The sequence below is a fragment of the Fukomys damarensis genome, unplaced genomic scaffold, assembly GCF_012274545.1.
Source record: "Fukomys damarensis isolate Sample0158 unplaced genomic scaffold, DMR_v1.0_HiC HiC_scaffold_39, whole genome shotgun sequence".
In the NCBI taxonomy this organism is placed as follows: domain Eukaryota; kingdom Metazoa; phylum Chordata; class Mammalia; order Rodentia; family Bathyergidae; genus Fukomys; species Fukomys damarensis.
In genome coordinates, this window is record NW_022900951.1 from 83,440,258 (window position 1) to 83,462,381 (window position 22,124).

At 34.9% G+C, this 22,124-nt stretch overlaps 1 protein-coding gene across 2 annotated transcripts in view; it reads right to left on the reverse strand.

Annotated features, from left to right (window-relative positions):
* The window catches only part of Nup62cl (nucleoporin 62 C-terminal like), an 89,139-nt gene that overhangs the window by 27,215 nt on the left and 39,800 nt on the right, over positions 1–22,124 (reverse strand). For both annotated transcript variants that reach the window (XM_010611809.3, XM_010611801.3), the window contains exons 5-7: positions 16,122–16,272; positions 15,885–15,934; positions 15,624–15,755 (exon numbers count right to left, since the gene is read on the reverse strand). In XM_010611809.3, the coding sequence (XP_010610111.1) occupies positions 15,624–15,755; positions 15,885–15,934; positions 16,122–16,272 (333 nt within the window). The remainder of the gene's footprint in view (positions 1–15,623; positions 15,756–15,884; positions 15,935–16,121; positions 16,273–22,124) is intronic.

Consider the following 22,124-nt stretch of genomic DNA (forward strand, 5'->3'; position numbering starts at 1 on the left):
TCTTTCCTTACACATTGTGTTAACTGCTGCTTGAAAAGAACCTTGAAATCTTAAAACTTAATATAATTAAGTTTATTTCTCACTCAGGAAAAGAGAAAAGGGAAGAGAGAAAGAGACAGAGAACAGAGAAAGACAGGGGAAGAAAATACTATCCTCCCACTAGTTAAGGCTATTGTAAGAAGATATCCAAAATTAAAGTAAAAGAATAAATACACAATGGTTAACTACTGTTTGATAGAAATAAGTGTTTACAGAGATGTATAAAGCTCTCTCATCTCTGCCATGAAAATTCAAAACCTAGTCCTGTCATTGATATGTTTAGGTGGTGACAAGACATTCTGCTTGTATAGAGCATGCTCTACACACAAAATTAATTAAAAAAATACATTTCCAAGAGAGATGAAAAGAGAAATATAGTAAAAGTTTCCTGAATTCTTGCAGGCAGACAGGGAGGAGGATTATAGTAGTAGAATTATTACATCACTATGTAGCCTTGACTCAGTCATCCTGTTGAAATATTTCTTATTGTTCAAGTCTCATTTCAAATATTACCTCTCTCGGGAAACCAACTAAAGTTATTTTCATCCTTTACCACAGCCCAGCTCTTCACTTTGTGCCTGTTTAAGGCAGTTCTATTGCTGGCCATACCTGTTCTATTGAATAATATGATGCCTCAACACATAGAAGAAGCTTTGCATTTAGAGTCATAACTACTCTGTGGTTTCAACTTGCATGTAAAATAACACCTTCTAATTATATAGCACTTCAGTTTTCAAAAAGCCTATACATATTATTTTATTAATTGTCACAATAATTTCAGATGGACAAATAATTAAAAACTCAGGTTAACTATATAATTTCTCAAAGGCTAAAGCTAATGAGCATGTAATAGGGCCTATACAGGGTATTGAACTCAGGGCCTTTCACTTGCCAGGCAGACACTGAACCACCGAGCTATATTCCCAGCCCCAGGATCTATATCTTTAAACACTGAACTTACAGTACTTTTTCTATTTGTCTTGATTACTTGTTGCTGGGAGAAATTACTCAACACCCACAAGGTAAGAAGGAAAGATTTATTTTAGCTCACAGTTCTTAGGGGTTTCAGTCAACAGTCGGCTGGTTCCAAGGCAGGGCAGCATTGGCAGAAGAGCACATAAGAAGAGAAACAGTTCATAGCAGAGCAGAAAGGAGGCAGCAAGCCTATGGGGTGGTGCCACCGGCACTCAGGATGGCTCTTCCGTTCTATGCTAAACCAGTCAGAGGGTGTGACAGTTAACTGATTGTGCCAATTTAAGTAAGAAATGCCACTGGGCGTTGTGGCACACCCCTGTAATCCCAGCATCTGGGAGGCTGAGGCAGGAGGATTGCTATGAGTTCGAGACCAGCCTGGGCTACATAGTGAGTTCCAGGCTGTCTCAACTACATAGTGAGACCCTATCTCAAAAAAAACAAAAAACAACAACAAATAAATAAATAAATAAATAATAATAATAAAAAAAGAAATGCCTAACTAAATTGGCTTAGCATAGTTCTGGTTGTGCAAGTCCACCCTAGGGAGGATGTCACCAGAATGGTATAAGAGGGATATGAAGAAGGAAGGCTAAATTGTTCTTTTTTATTGTTTGGTTTTTTTTAGACAGGGTCTCACTATGTAGTTGAGACTGCCCTGGAACTCACTGTGTAGCCCAGGTTGGTCTCGAACTCACAGCAATCCTCCTGCCTCAGCCTCCCGAGTGCTGGATTACAGGCGTGCACCACCACACCTTAAATTCTGTTTTTTTTGAAGGAGCTCCAGTTTTTGCCTTCACCTTGGACCTTGTCACCTGACTTTCAGCACTGACTTTTCAGCCTCCAACACAGATCCTTCAGCCTTCCACTACAGACCCTTTGGCCTCCTGATACACACTGGCACGGGGCACTACACTGAGCTCCAGGCCTTCAACTGGACCATTTGGTTTCTAGTGCTCAGATAGACCTTTTGCGCTCTTCCACATTTCACTCTGTGGATGGTCAGTGTAAGCCATTTGTATATCTTGCATTAAATCTATTTCTCTAGTAAGCACTGACTGGTATAGTGGGCTAATCCAGTATCACACACTCATGATCCGGTCACTCACCCAAAACCCACCTAAGAGTGCATGAGACTGTGGGAGGGATTTCTGGATATAAGCCATAACACTATTACAGTGCACTTGTTTGCCAAATGCTGTAAAACTTCTGAATAAAAACCACACACTTTATTACCTGTATGCATGTAATGAAATATCACACTAAGCCTCATTAATATGTATAATGAATACATGCTAATCAAAGAATAAAATAACAACTACGCTGAGCTAATAGCTGGCACTATAGCGTAACACCACAGTACTTGTCTTTCCAAACCCTGAAATGTTCAGAACAAGGCTAGCCTATGTGAATTCCAACTGAGGAGGTTTACTTGGTGAAATACCGTCAAGTCGTTTTTTCTTTGAGATGGCCATTGAACCAGGGCCCCAGACCAGCATTATATTGAGGCTGAAATGTATTCATGCTTTTTAGTCACTAAGAGGAAGAAAACTGCTTTGGACGAAAGTCTGTCTTTCTCACAAACAATATAAATTCTGTAATTAGTGAGTGATTTAAATTATGTTACATACAATTCATCTGGGGAGGCTCTCCAGATTTAGGAAATTCACGTGGGCACAAAATGTACATAAGCAGGATTAGTGAGAAATCTAATTCTGAAGATATATTGAGTGTATTTCAAACTGGATTTACATATTAGAAAAGGCAGTTTGGGAAGCTGAGCTCTGAAGATGTTAACCATCACACATGCTTCCTAACAAATACTATAAGACTAGCTTAATTCTAATCTTCTTGTCCTAAAATAACCTAAAAGAATTTCTTTGGAATCAAGGAACAAAGGTTTGATGATGAAGCTATTTTGTTAGTAAAGGGAAAGAGAGAAGAGCAAGTGCCCCTCTCTAAACAATGGAAAGGCAGAAAACATTTTTCAATTAGCTGCTATGGACAGAAGCAAGTTTCTCTCTCGATTTGAAGAGACACTGTAATTGAGCTTCACAAAAGGCGGTGTCTTTGTGGTGTTGCCACCATCTCTCCCACATCAAGAGCATTCAATTCTCAAGTATCTGAAGTGGAACTTACACTTCGGAATGCAATAGATGACCTTACCAATCAACTAATGTCACAAGATTTTCCAAAAGAACTTAAGAAAAGAGGAGGTAAGAAAAATGATCGTGATCAGTAAATCAGATTTTATTCTACAATATGAAAAAGGAAGAAGTCATTTTAATCAGAATTCAAAGGCATCTTTTGTCATCTCAGTATTTCATGTTCTTGAGGTGAGAAAGCTAGAAGTACTTAATAAAAATATTTTAAAACTATTTCTTGTCTGGACCAAATCTTCTTAAAAATTATCCAACACCATAAATTCCAGTTTAAGACAATCCCCTCAAACAATAAATATTAACGTTGAGTAAAAATGAAATATAATTATGACGCATCACACAAGGTTAAAGTGTGTGATCTCTAAAATGATCCCAAAGGCATTTTATGCAAGAGTTAATTACATCACAGTAAAAAACTGAGGTTTTACATATAAAAAATAAGGTACTCATATATATCCAGCCCAGTATTAATGGGATCATATTTTTAAAATATGATGACATTTTTGGTTACTTGAAGGACTAACTCTTTGCACCTTAAATGTTTATGTTATGTGAAATGCTATTAAATAATTATGCAATTCTATTCCATAGGAGAATACAATAATTTTGAATGAAATATATTTTAGTCTTAAAGCTTTGGAACACTTTATAAAATAAGTAAATGCCACGAAAATACTTAACTTTCAAATAATTACAAATATAAGATTTTCTTCTTCCTGTTCTTTATTGTAGTGCTTGATAACTATTAATAGATGAGAAAATGGTTTGATATATGAAGCAACAGAAAAAAGTCTAACTTTACCTCACCCACTCACCCCCTGGAAAAGTAGCTCCATATACTTAGAACAAATAACAAATTGGCTGAGAAGGATTGGCAACACTATCATAAGTGGTCCCAGAAGACAGGGAGTGGCCAAAGTTTCAGCGAGTCCAACTCAGGAAACAGATGTGTGACTGCAGCATTACCATCAAGCCAACCCAGAAATAATGCTGTAAATGTTAACAGAGAGAAAGACAAGGGAGGGGACTGCTATTTGACTGTAGCTACTACTAACTCTCACTTACCTATACTAATCAGGAGGAAAAAAGGCATAGATAATATCAATGGATTAAGATCAAATTTAAAAATTGGTCAATACCTGCACATGTTCAGACTTTTCTTTATTCAAAATATCTTATCTCTGTCTATTTCAGTCCCATTACTGTTGACTCTACATAGGTAAGAGGAAGCAAGGGACCTGGTTCTTTACAACTTGCTCGTGGATACTGAGAAGTTCACATTTATTTTTCCTTTTAAATGAAATTAATTCTTACAGTATTTTGTGGATCACAGAAATACTGATAGAAGGTACAGAGTTTTTCTATACACCGTACTCCTTGCTTCATACATATGCAGCTTCTAGAACTTACTGTCAACATCCTAAACCAAAATGGTACATGTGCGGTAACTGATGAACCTACCTTAACAAGTTATCATCATACAAAGACCATAATTTACAGTAAGGTTAACTTTTGGTGCTGTACACTCTATGAATTTTGGCAAATGTATAATGACATGTAATGTATCAGTATAGTATCTTACCAAGTGTTCTCAATGCTCTAAAATTCCTCTCAGTTATGCCTGTTCATCCTTTTCACCACAATGCTCTTTGTACTGTCTCTACAATTTAGCATTTTCTAGAATTTCAGGTAGTTGGAATGATGTAGTATAGCACCTTTTCATATTCGCTTATTTGACTCAGTAATATACATCAACATCACTTTTAAAGAGCTGATTTTTCAGTTAAATATGTGATTCTATTAGTGTAACAGTTGTCATGTTTTAAGATGGAAATTTGTGCCAACATTAAACATATTAAATCATAAAAACATTTCCAAGAAATGAATTCTTAAAATGAATTTTAAAATGAATTCTTAACTTTACAAGAGTTAAGGATTTATCTTTAGTAAAAAATATAGTATTTGTGTTGCAAAAATAACACATTCCTTAATTTTTCTATAGCTATTACATAAAGGCGAAAAAAATGGATTCATTTAATATTAAAACTTTTAGTCCACAGACCATTTCAGCAGACACAATCAAATTAACTATTGAAAAGCACAATAAAACAAGAAAACCTTCTCTTAGACAGCATAATTAAACTCTGTCATGCTCCATTTCTTTATCATGTCATATTCTGATATGAAAATAAAAGCTCATTGGATGGCAGCAGCAAAAAGAAACCTGTAAAATTAAGAACTGTCAGGCTTTTTCCCATTCTTCAGCCTTGTCTCCCTTGTCTCAGTTGAGAACCTACATGAAATCTCACTGCCTCTTCAACTCAAATGAATTTTTAATAGAAAATTAGTTTCCAGTAATCATTACTCTCCATTATCTGATTCCTGTTACCCTGTGTTGACTGAGAACTTTTCCCAGACACCTAAAACGCAAGTCCCATTCCAAGTACTATTATGCTTTCTTGTACATGTACCAACATGTGAACATTATATACTGCAAACATGTACAAAAAAGTAAAGGGCTCAAGAGATAGATGGAGAGGGGAGGGAGGGAGAGAAGGGAGAGAGGTTTAAAACAGAATTAAGATGTGTAATACACATGTATCAACTTTCTACAAGGAATGTAAGCATGTACTACAAAAGTACTAATAAAGAAAATTATCTAAAAAATCTTGTCTTCATTTATTAGGTACAGGACTAAGATTCGCTATTATATCCAAGAATGCCTACATTAGAATGGTTTCATATGAACACCAGAAGAAAAAATACTATTGTATTATTAAGGAAATCTGGATCTTGGTTCTACCTCTGCCACTAATTAGGCTGTGTGTTCTTAAGGATGTCATTAAACCTCTTTGAGCTACAACTGTTCCATTTCCATAAAGTAAATCCCTTGCAATGCTAAGGACCTTAATGTTACGAAGAAAATATCAGCTGAGAGCCTAGAGATTTCATTTATTTTAAATAAGATTCTCGTCAAGAGAAAAATTATTATAATTTTTCTTCATAGCCCTGTTGGTGCCTCCCACTCTACCCAAGAAGCATTGTTCACTATAGAAAAACATGCAACAGACATAGGACTTTGTATCATCTCATTTTTCAGTGTTTTCCAGCTATTAAAGTTCTCCCACATCTTTGTTGTTCTTTGGTAAGTACATTTTAATGAAAATCTGCCTGGGACCACCTTCTCTAGATCCTCTTTAATAGCTATATTTTGAGTCCCATGACCCTTCTCCTTTCTGCCCAATATATAGAGTGAATTTTGTTATCTAGTAACCAGTACTGCCATCCAGCCACTGTTCAAAGGTGCTCCTTTTAATCCTTACAAAATACCTAAAAGGTAGATATTGTGCTTCATCTTAAGAGTGGCTATTCAGACTCAGAAAGATGAATAACAATCAAGATCGCATAACTATGAAGTGGAAATATCATGACCTAAATTCATATATATCTGACTAAGAAACCTGTCCCCACAAGATAATTATCACAAATGATTATCAAAGCAACATAGAATTTAACTTTCCTCTGATAATTCTAAACACAGTTTGAGAAAGGAAAGGCTATTTCTTCCTCTAACACAGGAGAGAATGAAGTAAAGACACGGGTATATTTGGAAGGGAAATAAGCTGAAAAAGTTCATTGCAGCTGACCTCTATTAATGCAGAGAATGAAGAATGTAGAATGTCAAGTAAGAAAAACATGTATTATTTTAAGGCTGCATCTTGCAAATTGTAATTGATTGGCTAATTAGCTCCCATTTGTTTCAGTTCCTGAGATCTCATTATATTCCATATTTAGGCAAAGTGAATAAAATGGTTCCCCCAAATTTCAATTTCAAATTTATAGAAAAGTTAAGAGAATAGTAAAAATAAGTTGTATATCTTTTACCTAGATTAATCTATGTTCTACAAATTGCTAGATTTTTTTTTCTTCAAAAATGGTTTTGGCTGAACAATTTGAAAGTAAACCATAGATGGAAAAATTCTCTAAAATTGTAGCTAGCATTTTCTAAGTAAAAATACTTCCTATAATACAATAACTATCACATCTAGGAAAATGACAATCCTTTAATATCATTAACTATAGAGTCCATATTCAATTATCATAAAAATGTGTTTTTAGTTTGGGTTCAGCATTTCATTAAGGTTAACACAGTAGACTTGGCTGTTATGTCTCTTTTCATCTAAGACTAACCCCTTAATTTTTTTGTTTTGTTTTGTTTTCAATGTTTCGTTTCCCATGACTGATTTTTTAAGAGTCCAAGCCAATTGTCTTTAAGAATATCTCACATATAGAATGTCTATTTTCTTGTGCTTAGATTCACTTTCTGGTAAAAATAATATATAAGTGATATTATATACTTCTGGTCATGTCAAACTGAGAGACACATAATGTCGTTACTTCACTGTTGGTAAGGCCAAATTTGATCACTTCATTAAAGAGGTGAATGTCAGATAGCTCTTCAAAAGGCATATTTTCTCTTTTGTAATTATTAAGTTATCTATAGAGTTATACTTCTAAGACCACATAAGTATCCTATTGTCTGAATCAACCTCTACGGTGGGGCTGGATTGGGGAGGGGGAAAAAGGAAGAGTCAAGAAAAAAAAAGATAACAGTAGGAAAAATATTGGAAACAAAGCTTTTGTAAATAAGGAGGGGAAGAGTTGTTGAAGGGAGGGGAAAGAAATGGGAAAAAAAGAAGCAGCAAGATATATAATACACAGGTATAAATTCCATATGATGAATATTATCATTATGTAAATCTAACATGCACCAATAAAAATAAATTGGAAAAAAATGTTGAGGTTCCAGGTATATAAATTATGCCTCCATAATTAAAAAAAAATAACTCAGTAGCTTGCAGTCTGCATTTGGTCCATCTCCTAGCAAATTTTTCTGCCAAAAATATCACTAACAATTTAAACATTTTATAAATGAAACAGGATATTCAAGATCAAGGCACAATGAACAAGTGTTCTGCTGAACTTGTTTTTCAATGGTAGTTTCCTAATTCTATCATTCCCCCTATATCTCTCATTTCTCTTTTTCTGAGTATCATTGTGAACTTATGGATTCCTAATGTATTATGATCTATTGCTATTAGTACTCTTTTTCATATTCGTACCATCTAAATGTGGCAGTAAGATCTCGTATCCTATTCTAACCTTATTAGTCCCTGAATAATGTTTGCATTCTTGCAGAAAACGTCCCCTGCTCATCTTGTACTTTCCCTGCTTAAGACTTGAGATCAGACAGACATTTGTCGGAGATTTGGTTTTTTTCAAAGGGAATAGTGTTTAGAAGCTAAGATCTAGGTTCTGGGAGTACTCACTGCTACTGGGGTGCATGTCATTCCTTTTATGCTCTTTCATATATAGAACAAAAGAATAATAATTCTTAACTGATATTTGCAATCAAATTTACAAAACAGATATGAAATAACTTGTAGCTCTTATTTTTCAATGAAAATCTTGATTTATATTATTAATATGTATGATATGAATTCACTTTAATACATTTATAAGAAATGGCAGTATTGATATTATAATTCTGAAACTAGCAACAAATCTGATAAAAAAGTTCAAGATTTCGCTGCATCCTAGTAAGGATGCATTATTATCAAGAACACAATTCCAAAGTTATTTAGACTGAGTGTGTTATAAATTATTAACATAGGTTTGTTTGGCTTCAGTATGCTTTCAAGTTTCGTGTTGTATTTCTTCCCATTATTTCTTGTTTAATTTTGATTTTTGAGTACATAAAAATTTATATGACCCCTAAATCAAAACTGTATAGAAAAATATACTCATAGAAGTCCTGCTTCAGTCTGAATTCCCTATACCTCATTCCTATCCATCTTGTATTTTAAGAAACTTCTAGTTATTTCCACAAAACTAATGTGGCCACGAGTTAAACAACAACCCTAAAACAGACCTCTTCTAGCAGTGTAGTCATGGAGCACCACAACCTGACTTGTATCACATTATCATGCATAGCACTTGGTATACAAATAAATTCCAACCTGAATTCTAATTAATCCTCTGTAGAGTCCATATGAACATTCAAAATTTTGCAGATCTGCCAGAACTAAAAAGACACCCAAGAATTTTAGATTATAATTATTCTGATATGGTAAACAAAAAGCAAACACATTAAAATCAGGAAGTGACTAGTAATTTTTTTGGTAAGCAATAGGCTGAGAATGTACTAAATATTAATGGCTTTTGTGGGGTTATTTTATATTTGCAATGCTCATTACATATTAGTTCAATATGTTTCTTTTGTAACTGTCAGGAATTAAGACACTTACCATCCAGGAAGAAATTGACTATCACAGTACAAAAATAAAGAAAGAACATCAAGAGACATTTCATAAGAGAAGAAATTCATGTAAAAACTTAAAATAGCACCATTTATCAAATAAGTAAGTTGTCAAGTACAGGCTGAATATCTCTTATCTAAAATGCTTGGTGTAGCAGACATCTCTGCCCATTATTAGTAGGCTCTGGCTGATTGCAAACCAGTCTCAGCACTCTTTGATCTCTCAGAGCAAGACAAGCAGTGCCTTCCCCCTTTACATCTCTGTTTGCATATCAACTATCCCTGGCCGCATATCAGCTATCCCTGCCTGGATATCAGCTATAGCCAGATGCTTCCAGCCAGATGCTTCCGGACACTTCAAGCTGTGCCACTTGATGCCTTCAAAGCATACCTTTCTTGCCTTCCCATGCTTGTAGTCAATAAAATACTGGGTGCCCTTGGATCCCCTTGTCTTTGCTGCCCAGAACAGCCCTGATCAGTTCAAGACCCAGTTCCTTCTAAGTATCTTTGTTTGCTTTTGTGAAGTTTCTTTCTTCATTCTTCATCAGTTTGTGTTTGGTGTCTCATAGGAGACTGGAGATTTACTGCAGAAATCTATATAACGTCCCCATTCCCATTCTCTATAGCTTAGTACCAGAAGTGTTTAGATTTTTAAATTTTGAATTATCTGAATATCCAAAATGAGATAACTGGGAGATGGAACTCAGGTCTAAACATGAAGTTCACTTATATACATAGCCTGAAGGTAATTTATACAGTATTTTTATTATTCCTGTAGGGTTTTTGTTTTGTTTTGTTTTTTATATGCCCTAGACACGAAATAGTTTTTGCCACCAACCCAGGCATCTGGCTAGAAAGAACTGTTACCTGCTCTCCCCCTGAATGATACAAGAACAATGCCATCAGTGAGGTGTTTTGTTTTCTGTAGTGCTTGGAATCCAACACTGTTTTGACAGTGACCCATCCCATAAGGTCAGATATAGAATTTTCAATTTGTAGCATCCTATCCTCGCACAAAATGTTTTTGATTGTGAAACACTTAAGATTTCAATTTTTCAGATTAGGAATGTTCAACTTGTGTGTGGGAAAAATAATTACATTAATATACTGCCAATGGTAATATAAATTGGCCTAGGCCTACCCTGTTAATGATATAAATTTTTATATACAGTGGACCTTCAAGTTATGACTGACCCGATATACAAAGAACCTGGGTTAGTTAGGTTAATGGAAGATTCATTCACCTCTTGCCATCTAGAGTGTGTACCCAGGTAAACATCCAGATCTCAGCTGTACTGATTTACAACCAACTTGAATTACAATCAGCCCTCGGGAACCAATCAAGTTCTTAAGTCAAGGGTCCACTGTATCTAAAGTTTAAATGTTCATACCTTTTCTCTCAAAATATTCTTTTAGGAGTCTATCCAGAGGAAATAATCAAAATGAAGTATACTAGTCATTATAAAAGTATTTCATATTGACCAAAATTAGAAACGATGTCTACCAATTAAAATGATTAAAAAATAAATATTACAGCAAAGTCAACTTTGATTAAATATCATAGCACTAATAAAACTCATGCTTTCAAAGAATGGTAAAAATTTTGAAAAAAGTCCATGAAACAGTATTAAATGAAGACAGAAAACAAAAAACTATACTATAGGTATGTTTCCAATGTTGAGTAAAACAAAAGCAACATTTTTACCAGCATAGCAAAGACCTGGAAGAAATACATCAATACAGTAGAAGGGTACTGCTAATATAAGCGATTTGATTCTTTTTATGGATTTTATAAGAAAGTGAATAAATGAGAATAAAAATGAATAAAATAGAGAATAAAACGAGCTTGCTTAATAGAAATGTTAAATACTAGGTGGTCTCTCCCACTCCCTCCCCATTCCCCCAAAGAAAGGGAAATAAAAACAAATGAATCTTATCATCATGAACACTGGAATATATACAGCTGCTATTTTTCTACCCTGATATATGGCTAATAGTAACAAAGCTTTATTAATTGTTATAATAAATTATCTACAGGAATGTTATTGATGAGTTGGTGTTGACATTGTGCTTCTTTTGCTCTGTAACAGTAATTACCCTTTAACTCACTCATCCTAAATACCCCAATTACTTCTGCCAGGAAGAACAAAAATAAAGACTCAAACTATTTACTATTCGCTACTAAAAGAAAATTAAAAAATCCAGGAAGGCAGAGAAAAAGGACAGACAGGATTACAGTAACCCTTTACTTACTTTGCCGAGAACACTTCTTATATCTAAATCTGCATGTGTTTGTCTATGCATCAAAATTCTATTACAATAAAAAAATTTTGAATTTTGCAATTGCGGTAGTGATCTAATATTTACTTAAACTGTATTTTGTCAACTTCTGATCATCTCTGTGAACACAGGGAGATGGCAGCACGCATAATCCCAGACTAATTTATATTTGTCTTTGTTCAACTTCACATTCACCCAAAGTACAGAAAGGTAGAATTTTTATACCTGGAAGGGACTTAAAGACCATTTATTCTATCCTTGACATTTTGCAAAAGAAGGAGCCAAGACCCAGAGAGTTAAAATGACTTAAAATTCTAATTCTTTCTCAACTGTAATATTCTATCCCTTTATAATTAAAAAAGCTGATTATATATGTTGATAATGAACTCTGAGTACATAGTGGACAAAGAGCTTACCAAGGAGCAATCACTGCTTATATTTGTCATTCATTCTCATCTACCCAGACTTTGTCCCTAATTCTACTTATAATTAACAGGTAGACAGTATGGTAGGAGTGGGAGATTCCTCTTAACATGACTGCCATGGAGTGGGAGTGGGGAAAAAGAACTCTATTTAGTTGCTAAGACAACAGGAAAATATAGAGGAAATAAACTCTGTAATTAGAGCATAGAAAAGGGGGTGGAACCAATTCTTTCTTATGGCCAAATTAATTTACAGCGTCTCAATTCTAATTGGAGCTGCAGCTTTATTTCCCCATGATATAGTGCATTTACATCATGGCTAAGTAGTATTCAACAGGAGACCTAATGACCACATTTAACAAAATTTCTGTGGAAAAATATGTTGGTCTCATTATTTAACTCACCACATTTTAAAGATATAACCTACTCATAAATTAAGACTTGCCTGGATAGGCCTAACAGATACATTTTTATGAATACTTAAATAAATGTGCAAAAGAGAAAATGAACTAGCTAATGAGAAAGTGAACAGAAAAGTAAATAAGGGACATACTTAATTACACAAACAAGAAAAAAACCCTGAAAATAACAAAAGGAGTGATTTTTTTCATCCCTCCTAGGAATAATCACAAAAAAAAATCACAACTATTTCTGCCTGTAAATATTTCCTGCCCTATAACCACACCCAAGATCTTTAAAACTAAAGGCTGATAAGGAGCACAGTAAAAGGCAGGGAAAAGTGACTGAAAGACCCATAGAATGCTAATTTTATAATAAATCCTTTTGTCTGAATACATAAAAATGTAAACACAATGGGTCAGAAGTGTCAACAGGACTTCTAAATATATTCAGGTAACCAATCTTGGGACATTTGTCTCAGCTGAGCATCTATATTTTTCTGCTATTCTGTAAATCCAAAAGCAGGTAAAATTAAAGAATTAACAAAAAGTGTTTTCCTACAATCATTGTTATTGACAAAGATAGGGCCAACTGGATTTGTCTCAATTCCTCCATCTCTCACAGGGTTTCAGTTACAACTGATGTCACATTTTGTGGGTATAGTGTTCTTGATTTTATTGCCACCATATTCTAAGAAGACCGTAAAGGTTTATCCACCTTCTCATTTTTACTGAAATCTATTTAATCTCTAATGCTCTGGTGAATTCTGAAGCAAAAGAACTCTTTTTAAATGGCAAAATACTCCCATAAGATATTTAATTATATAAGAGAAGTTAGTTTAACAAAATTCAATAAATGCTGAGATGTCTTTAATGATAGTGAATACATAAATTTTAAAGTAAAAAACATATATTTGATAAAAGATGTTTTGAGAAATGAGTTTTACGATAATAACAGGAAGATAAATTTAAACTTGTGATAGACTAGTGACCTAAATTCTCAAAATTTTCTCCCAAGTATTTATTATAGACACATATATACACACAAATTTAACCTAATCAATGAGCATGTTTATAAGAATTAATGCAGCCAGAAGATTTTCATCCTTAATGTCTACAAAAATTAAAACATTCAATTAGATTTATTGCTTACTATCCACTACCTTTCTATGCCAAAGTTCCTGTAGGTTGCCTAAATTGTTGATTTTGGTGAAAGTTTTATCACAATATAAATTGAACTACAAAGACACTGAAAAGGAATTAATGTTTCAAAGAGTTTGCAAACTATACTTACGATCTTATGAGCAAAAACGTAACTATGTTTTGAAAACATTATAAAATGCATTGTTATGATTGTGGGTGTAGATGCCCCCCAAAAGCCTCATGTGGTCACAAGCTTGATCTAGAGTGTGTGAAGCTGGAATTGATTCACGGTGCAATGCTAGGCTCAAGGGCACTAGGATGAAGGGTGTGAGTGCTACCCGTCCTAAGTAGTCTGAATAAGACAAAAGGGGCTGGGAGATGTTGTTAACCTCCCCCTTGTTATCTCTGCTGTCTTGTGCATCCCTGCTCCGCCATGACTGTTTGTCATCCCTGCCTTGGAGTTGGCTGATTATGGATTGAAACCTCTACAAACTGTAAGCCAAATAAACCCCCTTCCCCTTTAACTTTTGATGCTGGGTATTTTGTCTCAGCAACAAGAGAAGAGTAACTAACACATGCAGGAAACAGGACAAGAAAAGAAAGAGAAGAGAAGAGAGAAGAGCAGCGAAGAGAAGCGAAGAGAAGCGAAGCGACGAGACGAGATGAGAAGAGATTTAGCTCAGTGGTGCTGCTGCTTGCACAGCAAGTGCAAGGTCCTGAGTTGGATGCTGGTACCAGAAAAAAAAAAGGAAAGAAAGAGAAAATGCAGAGACATATTAACAAAAGCTGAAACACAAAAGAAAAACAGAACTAGGGTCAGTACTGATTAGCTGTACTTATCACATTTAATATCCCCGCAAAAATGTTAACTTACAAGCTTTAAAAGAATATTCTTAGCCAGATACAGTGATGTGTGCCTGCAGTCTCAAATAGTGAGGAGACAGAGGCAAGAGGATCAGTTGAGCTCAGGAGTTCATGGCCAATCGGAACCACATAGGAAGGCCCCATCTCAAAAAACAGAAAACCTAGCTTTAACTCTAGTAAGCCATTGATAAAATGACCCTGATGTGGCCTTGTTTTGTTGTTGTTTTGTTTTTTGAGACAGGATCTCACTATGTAGTTGAGACTGACTTGGAACTCACTATGTAGCCCAGGCTGGTCTTAAACTCACAGAGATCCTCCTGCCTCAGCCTCCGGAGTGCTGGGATTAAGGGCGTGTGCCACCGGCAACCCTGATGTAGTCTTAATTTAGATTATGTAATACATTCATACAAGGTTTCCTAGCACTTTTTAAATTGGTCTGATTACCAAATCTTAGATCCAGTGAGATAAAGGAACTGCAGGAACATTGGCAACAGAGTGACAGAAGGTACAGACTGAATAGTTCACAAATAAAATACACCTAACCTGAGACATTGACGAAATCATCCCACTTTTGAAGGCTATGTAGTTTATACCCAGATTAAGAAACTGCCTTTAAAATAGAAAAAATTTTAACACTAAAACAACTGCATCATTAGATTTAGAAGAGTCAAACATAAATAAGAGTTCATAAATATTCCATAATACTATGACGCCACATACATAGAATTTGTATTTTCAATTTAACAATAAACTTCAGAAACACAAAAATTTTAGAGTGGACATACATAAATGAGATTAATAATAGTGTACATAATACTATAAAACAAAATTGCTAGAATGATTTCTTCATTTTCAAGCCTTCACAATACAAACTAGTTGATAAATGTCAGCTGCTAAGAACTTGCCTTTTCTACCAATATTTATTATCTGCCCTTCTGAGTCAATATTCCCCTTTCTTTGTGGAATATTGTCATAGCAGTTGTTAAGTTCTGCCCCATTCCTTAGGCTTCATTCAGTTACTTACGTCCTCTCCTGTTTTTCATCTGCGTGCAAGAGATAAACAGGCCCACTCTCGTCCTTCACAGATTCATCTGGAGTCAGTACATCGTCTAATTCTTTCTTCTGAGACAAGATAAAATATAATTCTTGTCCCAACCTGAACAAAATAAGTCAAGAGAAGGTATGATGAAAGGAATCTGTAGTCAACAAAATTAATGGAAATAAAATACAAAAAAATTGAAAAAAGGTTTCTAATCCCTTCAATCAAGAAAATCTTAGGTTTTACCTTTTTTGATCAAGCTTCACATTTTCTACTTCTCTATGCAAAGCAGTAATCTTTAAAGAGAAATAAGAAAGAAATAATCTAACTATTTGAATTTACTTATCATTTTTTCTCAAATATATCTCATATATGAAACATTTCCTAATTTAGGGCACTTAATATTTAAGGCAAACATTTCGAAGCTGTTCTCCAGTATTACAATAGAAAATTATACAATGCACCTACATTAATGTTTATTACCTTTTCACCATTCTTGATCAGTGTATGATCCCAAGCATTGACTTGGGTGGCCTGATGTAAAAAGAGTTTCTCTTGATCCTCTGCCTCAAGGTTCCATTTGTTTATCAACCCATCCAGCTGACCATAAGCCATCACAGGAGTTACTACTGAACTAAAAAACAAAAGGGTGCAATGTGATCATATTTTAAAAACAACACAGGAGGACTTGGCAAGGGAGGAAGCTTTTGTACCTGCTTCCCAACAAAACAACATAACAGGTAATGATGATTTAAAAACAAGCATTCAAAATCTCTGGAAATTATCCTAAGGGAGGCAATATATCAAATAAAAATTATTTTAAAATCTACTCAATTACTGTAAGAATAGCTCATCTGTCCTCCCTCCCCCCTTCCCTCCCTTTCACTCCCTCTCTCCCTCTTATCTCAAATCAGCATGATGGAGTCTTCTTGACATCTTTTTGGGTGAGTATGGCCAAGCAGATAGGATTCTCTTTCTCCTTCCCCAGTTATTAGGTAAAGTGATCCACTCCCTGTATGAGCAGTATTTGTGAGAGAATATGCATCTTCCATCAGGAAAAATCATGAGGAGCTCCAATTTGTCTGCCAGGTGGTATTAAAAAGCTTGAGTATCCATCTGATCTTCGATGCTCTGGCTCCTCTGCTGGGGCATTATCAGCAAGGTTCGGTGGGAAGGTAACCAGCAATTTCCTGTCTGACAGAGCAGGTAGTACTCCAATTCCCCAACAGGGAGCTATTGGTGGGATCCAATGGCACACTAAATTTAAATCCTGACTTAGCAGCAGCATGATATCATGTGAGACAAGATTAGTCACCAGTGGACTTCACCTTTGCTCTGGTGTCAATGGGACCCAGCAGAGACTCTAAACTCTAGTATCTACTCATGTTCATTGAAGCTGAACAAGGTAATGCAAGTATAAGATAGTAAAGCCTCCAATTTCCATCACCCTCGGGGGCAGTAAGACTTAGTGAGTAGCTTGGCCTCCATAATCACGGGTGAAACCAAGACTGAAAAAAGCATGGAAAAAGCAGGCCTAGTCACCACTTCTCTCTATTACTGAACCTAGTGAGCAGGGCCCAGTTGAGAGCCACACCTCCGTGGCAGCCCAGCACCAATCAGGTTAAATGAAGTGGCATGTGGCAGAAGTTGATATCTGGCTCCCTCCCTTCACTTAAGTGAGTGAGATGTGATAAGAAGACGCAATTCTGCCTCTCCCTGCATCAACTAAGCAATATGAGTCAAGCTTCCACTTCCCCTTAATTTGGGATCACCAGAGCTCAGCTAGGAGCTGAGTTTATGTCTCCACAAAGAAGCAATGAAGTGGTGTGATGCACTGCCCCGATTTCATAGGGAATGAGTCAGGGGAGTTAAGGGAGGAGCTGAATTTTCACCACCACTCATGCTCAGAGGCACTACGTGTCAGTGCTTCATTTTTTGCTTGGGTGGTATGGACAAGGTCCCATGGGAAACTAAACAAAAATGCACACGTCCTTTGCACTATACCTCAACAAAGGGACTACCTCATGAAAAACAGTAGATATAAATAGGACCCAAATGCTCCAAACATAATACACAAAATGTCCAGAATACAATAAAAACATGTCATTATAAAGACCAGGAAAGTAACAACCTTAAAGAAAAAACATAATCAACCCAGAGGCCAACATTAAGATATTGGAATTATCTGAAAAGAATTTTTAAACAAGCATCAAAAAAGGCTTTTATAAGCCCTTTGAATTGTCTTGAAACAAATGAAAAAATAGAAAATCTCTGCAAATAAATAGAAGTCATGAAAAAAATCAAACAGAAAAAAATATAAATAATAAACTTACTTGAATGATTTGATACTAGAGTAGAGCTGACAGAGGATACAGTAAGTACTTCAGGAGGGATAATTAGAATTTATAGAACAACAAGGAGAAAAAGGCAGAAGCAAATTTTTACAAAGTCTTAGAGACTGGTTTTTTTTTGTTTTGGTTTGGTTTTTTGCAGTACTGGGGATTGAACTTAGGACCTTGCACTTGCGAGGCAGGTGCAGTGCCACTGAGCTAAATCCCTGGTCCCATTGTAAGACAATAATAAAAGAGGTTGCATCTGTAAAATAAGAGTGCTAGAAAAAGAAGAGCACTGAAAAGGTATGCAGGAAAATAAAAAGATTGAAAATTACCAAAATTTGACAAAAGTTACAAACCCACAGATTCAAGAAGCTTAAGCAATACCAAACAGAATAACTCAAAGAAATCCATATTAGGACACAAAGTAGTTGAACTTCTGAAAACTAAAGAAAAAAAATGTTGAAAACAACTAGAAAGAAAAAATGCATTACTTAAAAGGAAATACCCTCCAGGCATGGTGGCACACACCTGTAATCCCAGACGCAGGAGGCTAAAGCAAGATGATACTGAGTTTGAGGCCACCCTGAGCTACACAGAGACCCTATCTCAAACAAACAAACAAACAAACAAAGGGGCTATCAATCCGAATGACTACATATTTCTCATCTATAATCATAGAGGTTAGAAGGAACATAACAATTCTTAAGCAGTGAAAGAAAAAAATGTGTCCACAATGACCTCTATATGTTTTGGAGATGAAGAAAAAACAAAGATATTCTCATACAAAGTAAAATTGAGATAATCTGTTGCTAAAAGATCTACCCTTGAAGATTAGCTACACAGAAAGGAAACAAAACAGAAGGCTTGAAGTATCATAGAAACCATCAAAATGTATAAAAAGAAGGGTAAATATACTATTCTATTTCTCATGTGTTTCTTGGATGATATTGGATGGTTGAAGCAGAAATTATAACTCCATGCAATGTTATGTTCAATGTTTAAGAATTTTTTCAGACAATTATGATTAAAAGATAAGGATATTAAGTGGAACTTAATAGAAGTAAGGTTTCTATGCTTCATCCAAAGTGGTAAAATGTCACAATGACTAGACTGTTTAAAGTTATGTGTGTATACTGTAATACCTAGAGGAACCAGTAAGAAAATGATAAGAGTAATATACTCAAAAACAGTATAAAGAGAAAAAGGTGGAACCCTAATAGTGAAACAATCCATAGGAAGGTAAGAAAAAAGAGAAATGGAAGAACTAACATCAAAGGTAAAAAATAAAATAATAGACTTACGCCCTAACATATCAGTAATTACTTTAAATGTAAATGTGCTAAATATACCTATTAAAAGATAGAGATTGGTAGAATGGATTAAAAATCAATCCAATAATATGCCCTCTACTAGAACTCACTTCAAAGACACTGATGTAGAGAGGGTGAAAGTAAAAGAACAGCAAAAGATATAAGATTAATTTTAGAAAAGGAATTGCTATAATAATACCAGATAAAGTAGACTATAGAGCAAAGAGAATTACCAAAGTCAAAGAGGGTCATTACATAACAGTAAAGGAATCAAGGCACCAGGAAAGGCTAACTTTAAATGTAGAAGCAAGAAAACAACAGAGCCTCATGAATCATGAAGCAAATACTGATATAACTAAAGAGAGAAATAATAGTTGGGAATTTTAAAAAGCCACTCCCCACAACTGAAAGAACTACTAGACAGAAAAGCCAAAAAGGCACATACAGAATCTGAAAATACAGTAAAACAACAGGGTCTCACATATATAGAACAGTCCACCTAACAGTAGAAAATAGAATTTTAAAGTGTCAATAGAATATTGATCAAGACAGATCATTTCTTTACCCATAAAGCAAAGATGAACAAATAAAAAAACACTGAAATCATACTGGTCATGTTCTGATCAAAACAGAATCAAACTAGAAATCAACCCAGGAAAAAACCAAGAAAATCCTTAAATACTTGGAAACCAAACAGTATACTTCTCAATAATCCATGGGTGAAGGAGGAGTTTTCAAAGAAAATTTGTAAGTATTTAGAAATGAAATAAAGATATAACAATGAAATATGTGGGAAATAGCTACAGTAGTGCTGAGAGAGATATTTAGTTCCTTAGGTGCTTATATTAGAAAACAAAGGCATCAAAGTCTAAGTTCAGACTTCAAAAGACTATAAAAAGAGCAACATGAACTGATGCAACCAGAAAGAAGACAATAATAGTGTAAATATTGATTCAAATGAAAAAAGGAAAACTACAGAGAATAATCAATTAAACAAAAGCTGGCTCTATGAGAAAAGATCAATAAAATTGATAGTACAAGAAATAATATTCGAAATGAAACAATTAGAAAGAATATTAGAAATGACACTGGAATATCCCCATGACTATTAAGAGTACAATAAAAGAATACTATGAACAATTTTATATTCATAAATTTAAGATGGAAAAATGAACCAATTCTTCGAAAACTACACACTACTCAAACTCACTGAAGATGAAATAGAAAACCTGAACAATTCTAGAACCAGGATATAAATTGATTTGTAAGTAAAAGATTCTGTAAAAGAATTGTCTTAGCTCAGATAGTTTCACTGAAGAATTTTGCCATTTTTTCTTCTTTTTAAATTTTTTCTTTCCCCCTTTCCTTTCCTCTGTCCCTTCTCACTATTTCCCACTCCCTTTGAACATTTTCTTCCTATTTCACAATATCTATTAGACATTTTGGTCCTCATTTACATTTTTGTTTCTCACACCAGAGAAACAATTGGACATTTACACATGTGTGTCCTATTTATTCACTTAAAGAGTATTGCAGGGAGGGGTGAAGGGGTTGAAGGGAGGGAGGGGAACATGAAAAAATAAAAACTAAGATGTATCATGTTCAGGTACAATTTTCAATAATGTATGTGATCATAATAAATACCAAAATGTCAGAATAAATTTAATGAATTAAATAAAAAAAGAATTTTGCCAACATTTAATAATAAACACCAAGCTGGAAGTGGTGGCACAGGCCTGTAATCCAGAACTCAGGAGCCTGAGGCAAGATGATCACCAGGAGTTCGAGGCCAGCCTGGGCTACATAGTGAGTTCAGGGCCTGCCTGAATTACAAAATGAGACTCTGTCTCATAAAAGAAAAATAAACAAAGAAACCAAAAAACAAAAACAAAAACAATCAATACCAAATTAACCTATTTATTCTAGAAAAAAGACTACTTCCTGGATCATTTTTAATGTTAAAATTACTCTGATATCAAAAGCACCTTTGACAAAGGTGCCAACCATCCTCAGTGGAGGAAAGATAGCCTCTTTAATAAATGGTGTTGGAAAAACTGGATTTCAATTTGTCAAAGACTAAAACTAGACCCGTATCTTCCACCATGCACTAAACTAAAATTGAAGTGGATTAAAGATCTAAATATTAAAACAGAAACACTAAACTTGCTGGAAGATAAGTTAGGTAGAACTCTTGAAGATATTGCATAGGAAAATATTTTTATGAACAAATTTTCAGTAGCAAGGGAACTAGCACAAAGAATCAACAACTGGGATGCCATTCTTTTTAAGAGCTTCTGCACTGCAAGTGAAATTACCAACAGAGTTATAAGATAACCCACAATGTGAGAAAAAAAATTTTAGTAGCTGTTCCTCAGACAAAAGTCTACTATCTAGAATATATAAAGAACTAAAAAAAAATCAGACCCCTGAACATTAAGACCCAACTCAAAAATGGGCATCTGAAATTAACAGATATTTCGCAGACAAAGAAGTAAAAAGCAGCATATAAACATATGACAAAATGTTCAACATCACTGGTCATTCAAGAGATGCAGATGAAAACAAAACTGAGATTCCACCACACCCCAGAAAGAATGGCTGCTATCAAGAAATCAACCAATACCAAATGTTGGCGGGGCTGTGGGGAGAAAGGAACCCTTCTCCATTGTTGATGGGAGTGCAGACTCGTGCAACCACTATGGAAATCAATATGAAGACACCTCAAAGAACTAGGATTAGAAGTCTCATTTGACCCAGCCATCCCTCTGCTGGGTATCTTTCCAAAAGAATTAAAAGAATCATACCACCGTGGTATATACTCACCCATGTTTATAGCAGCA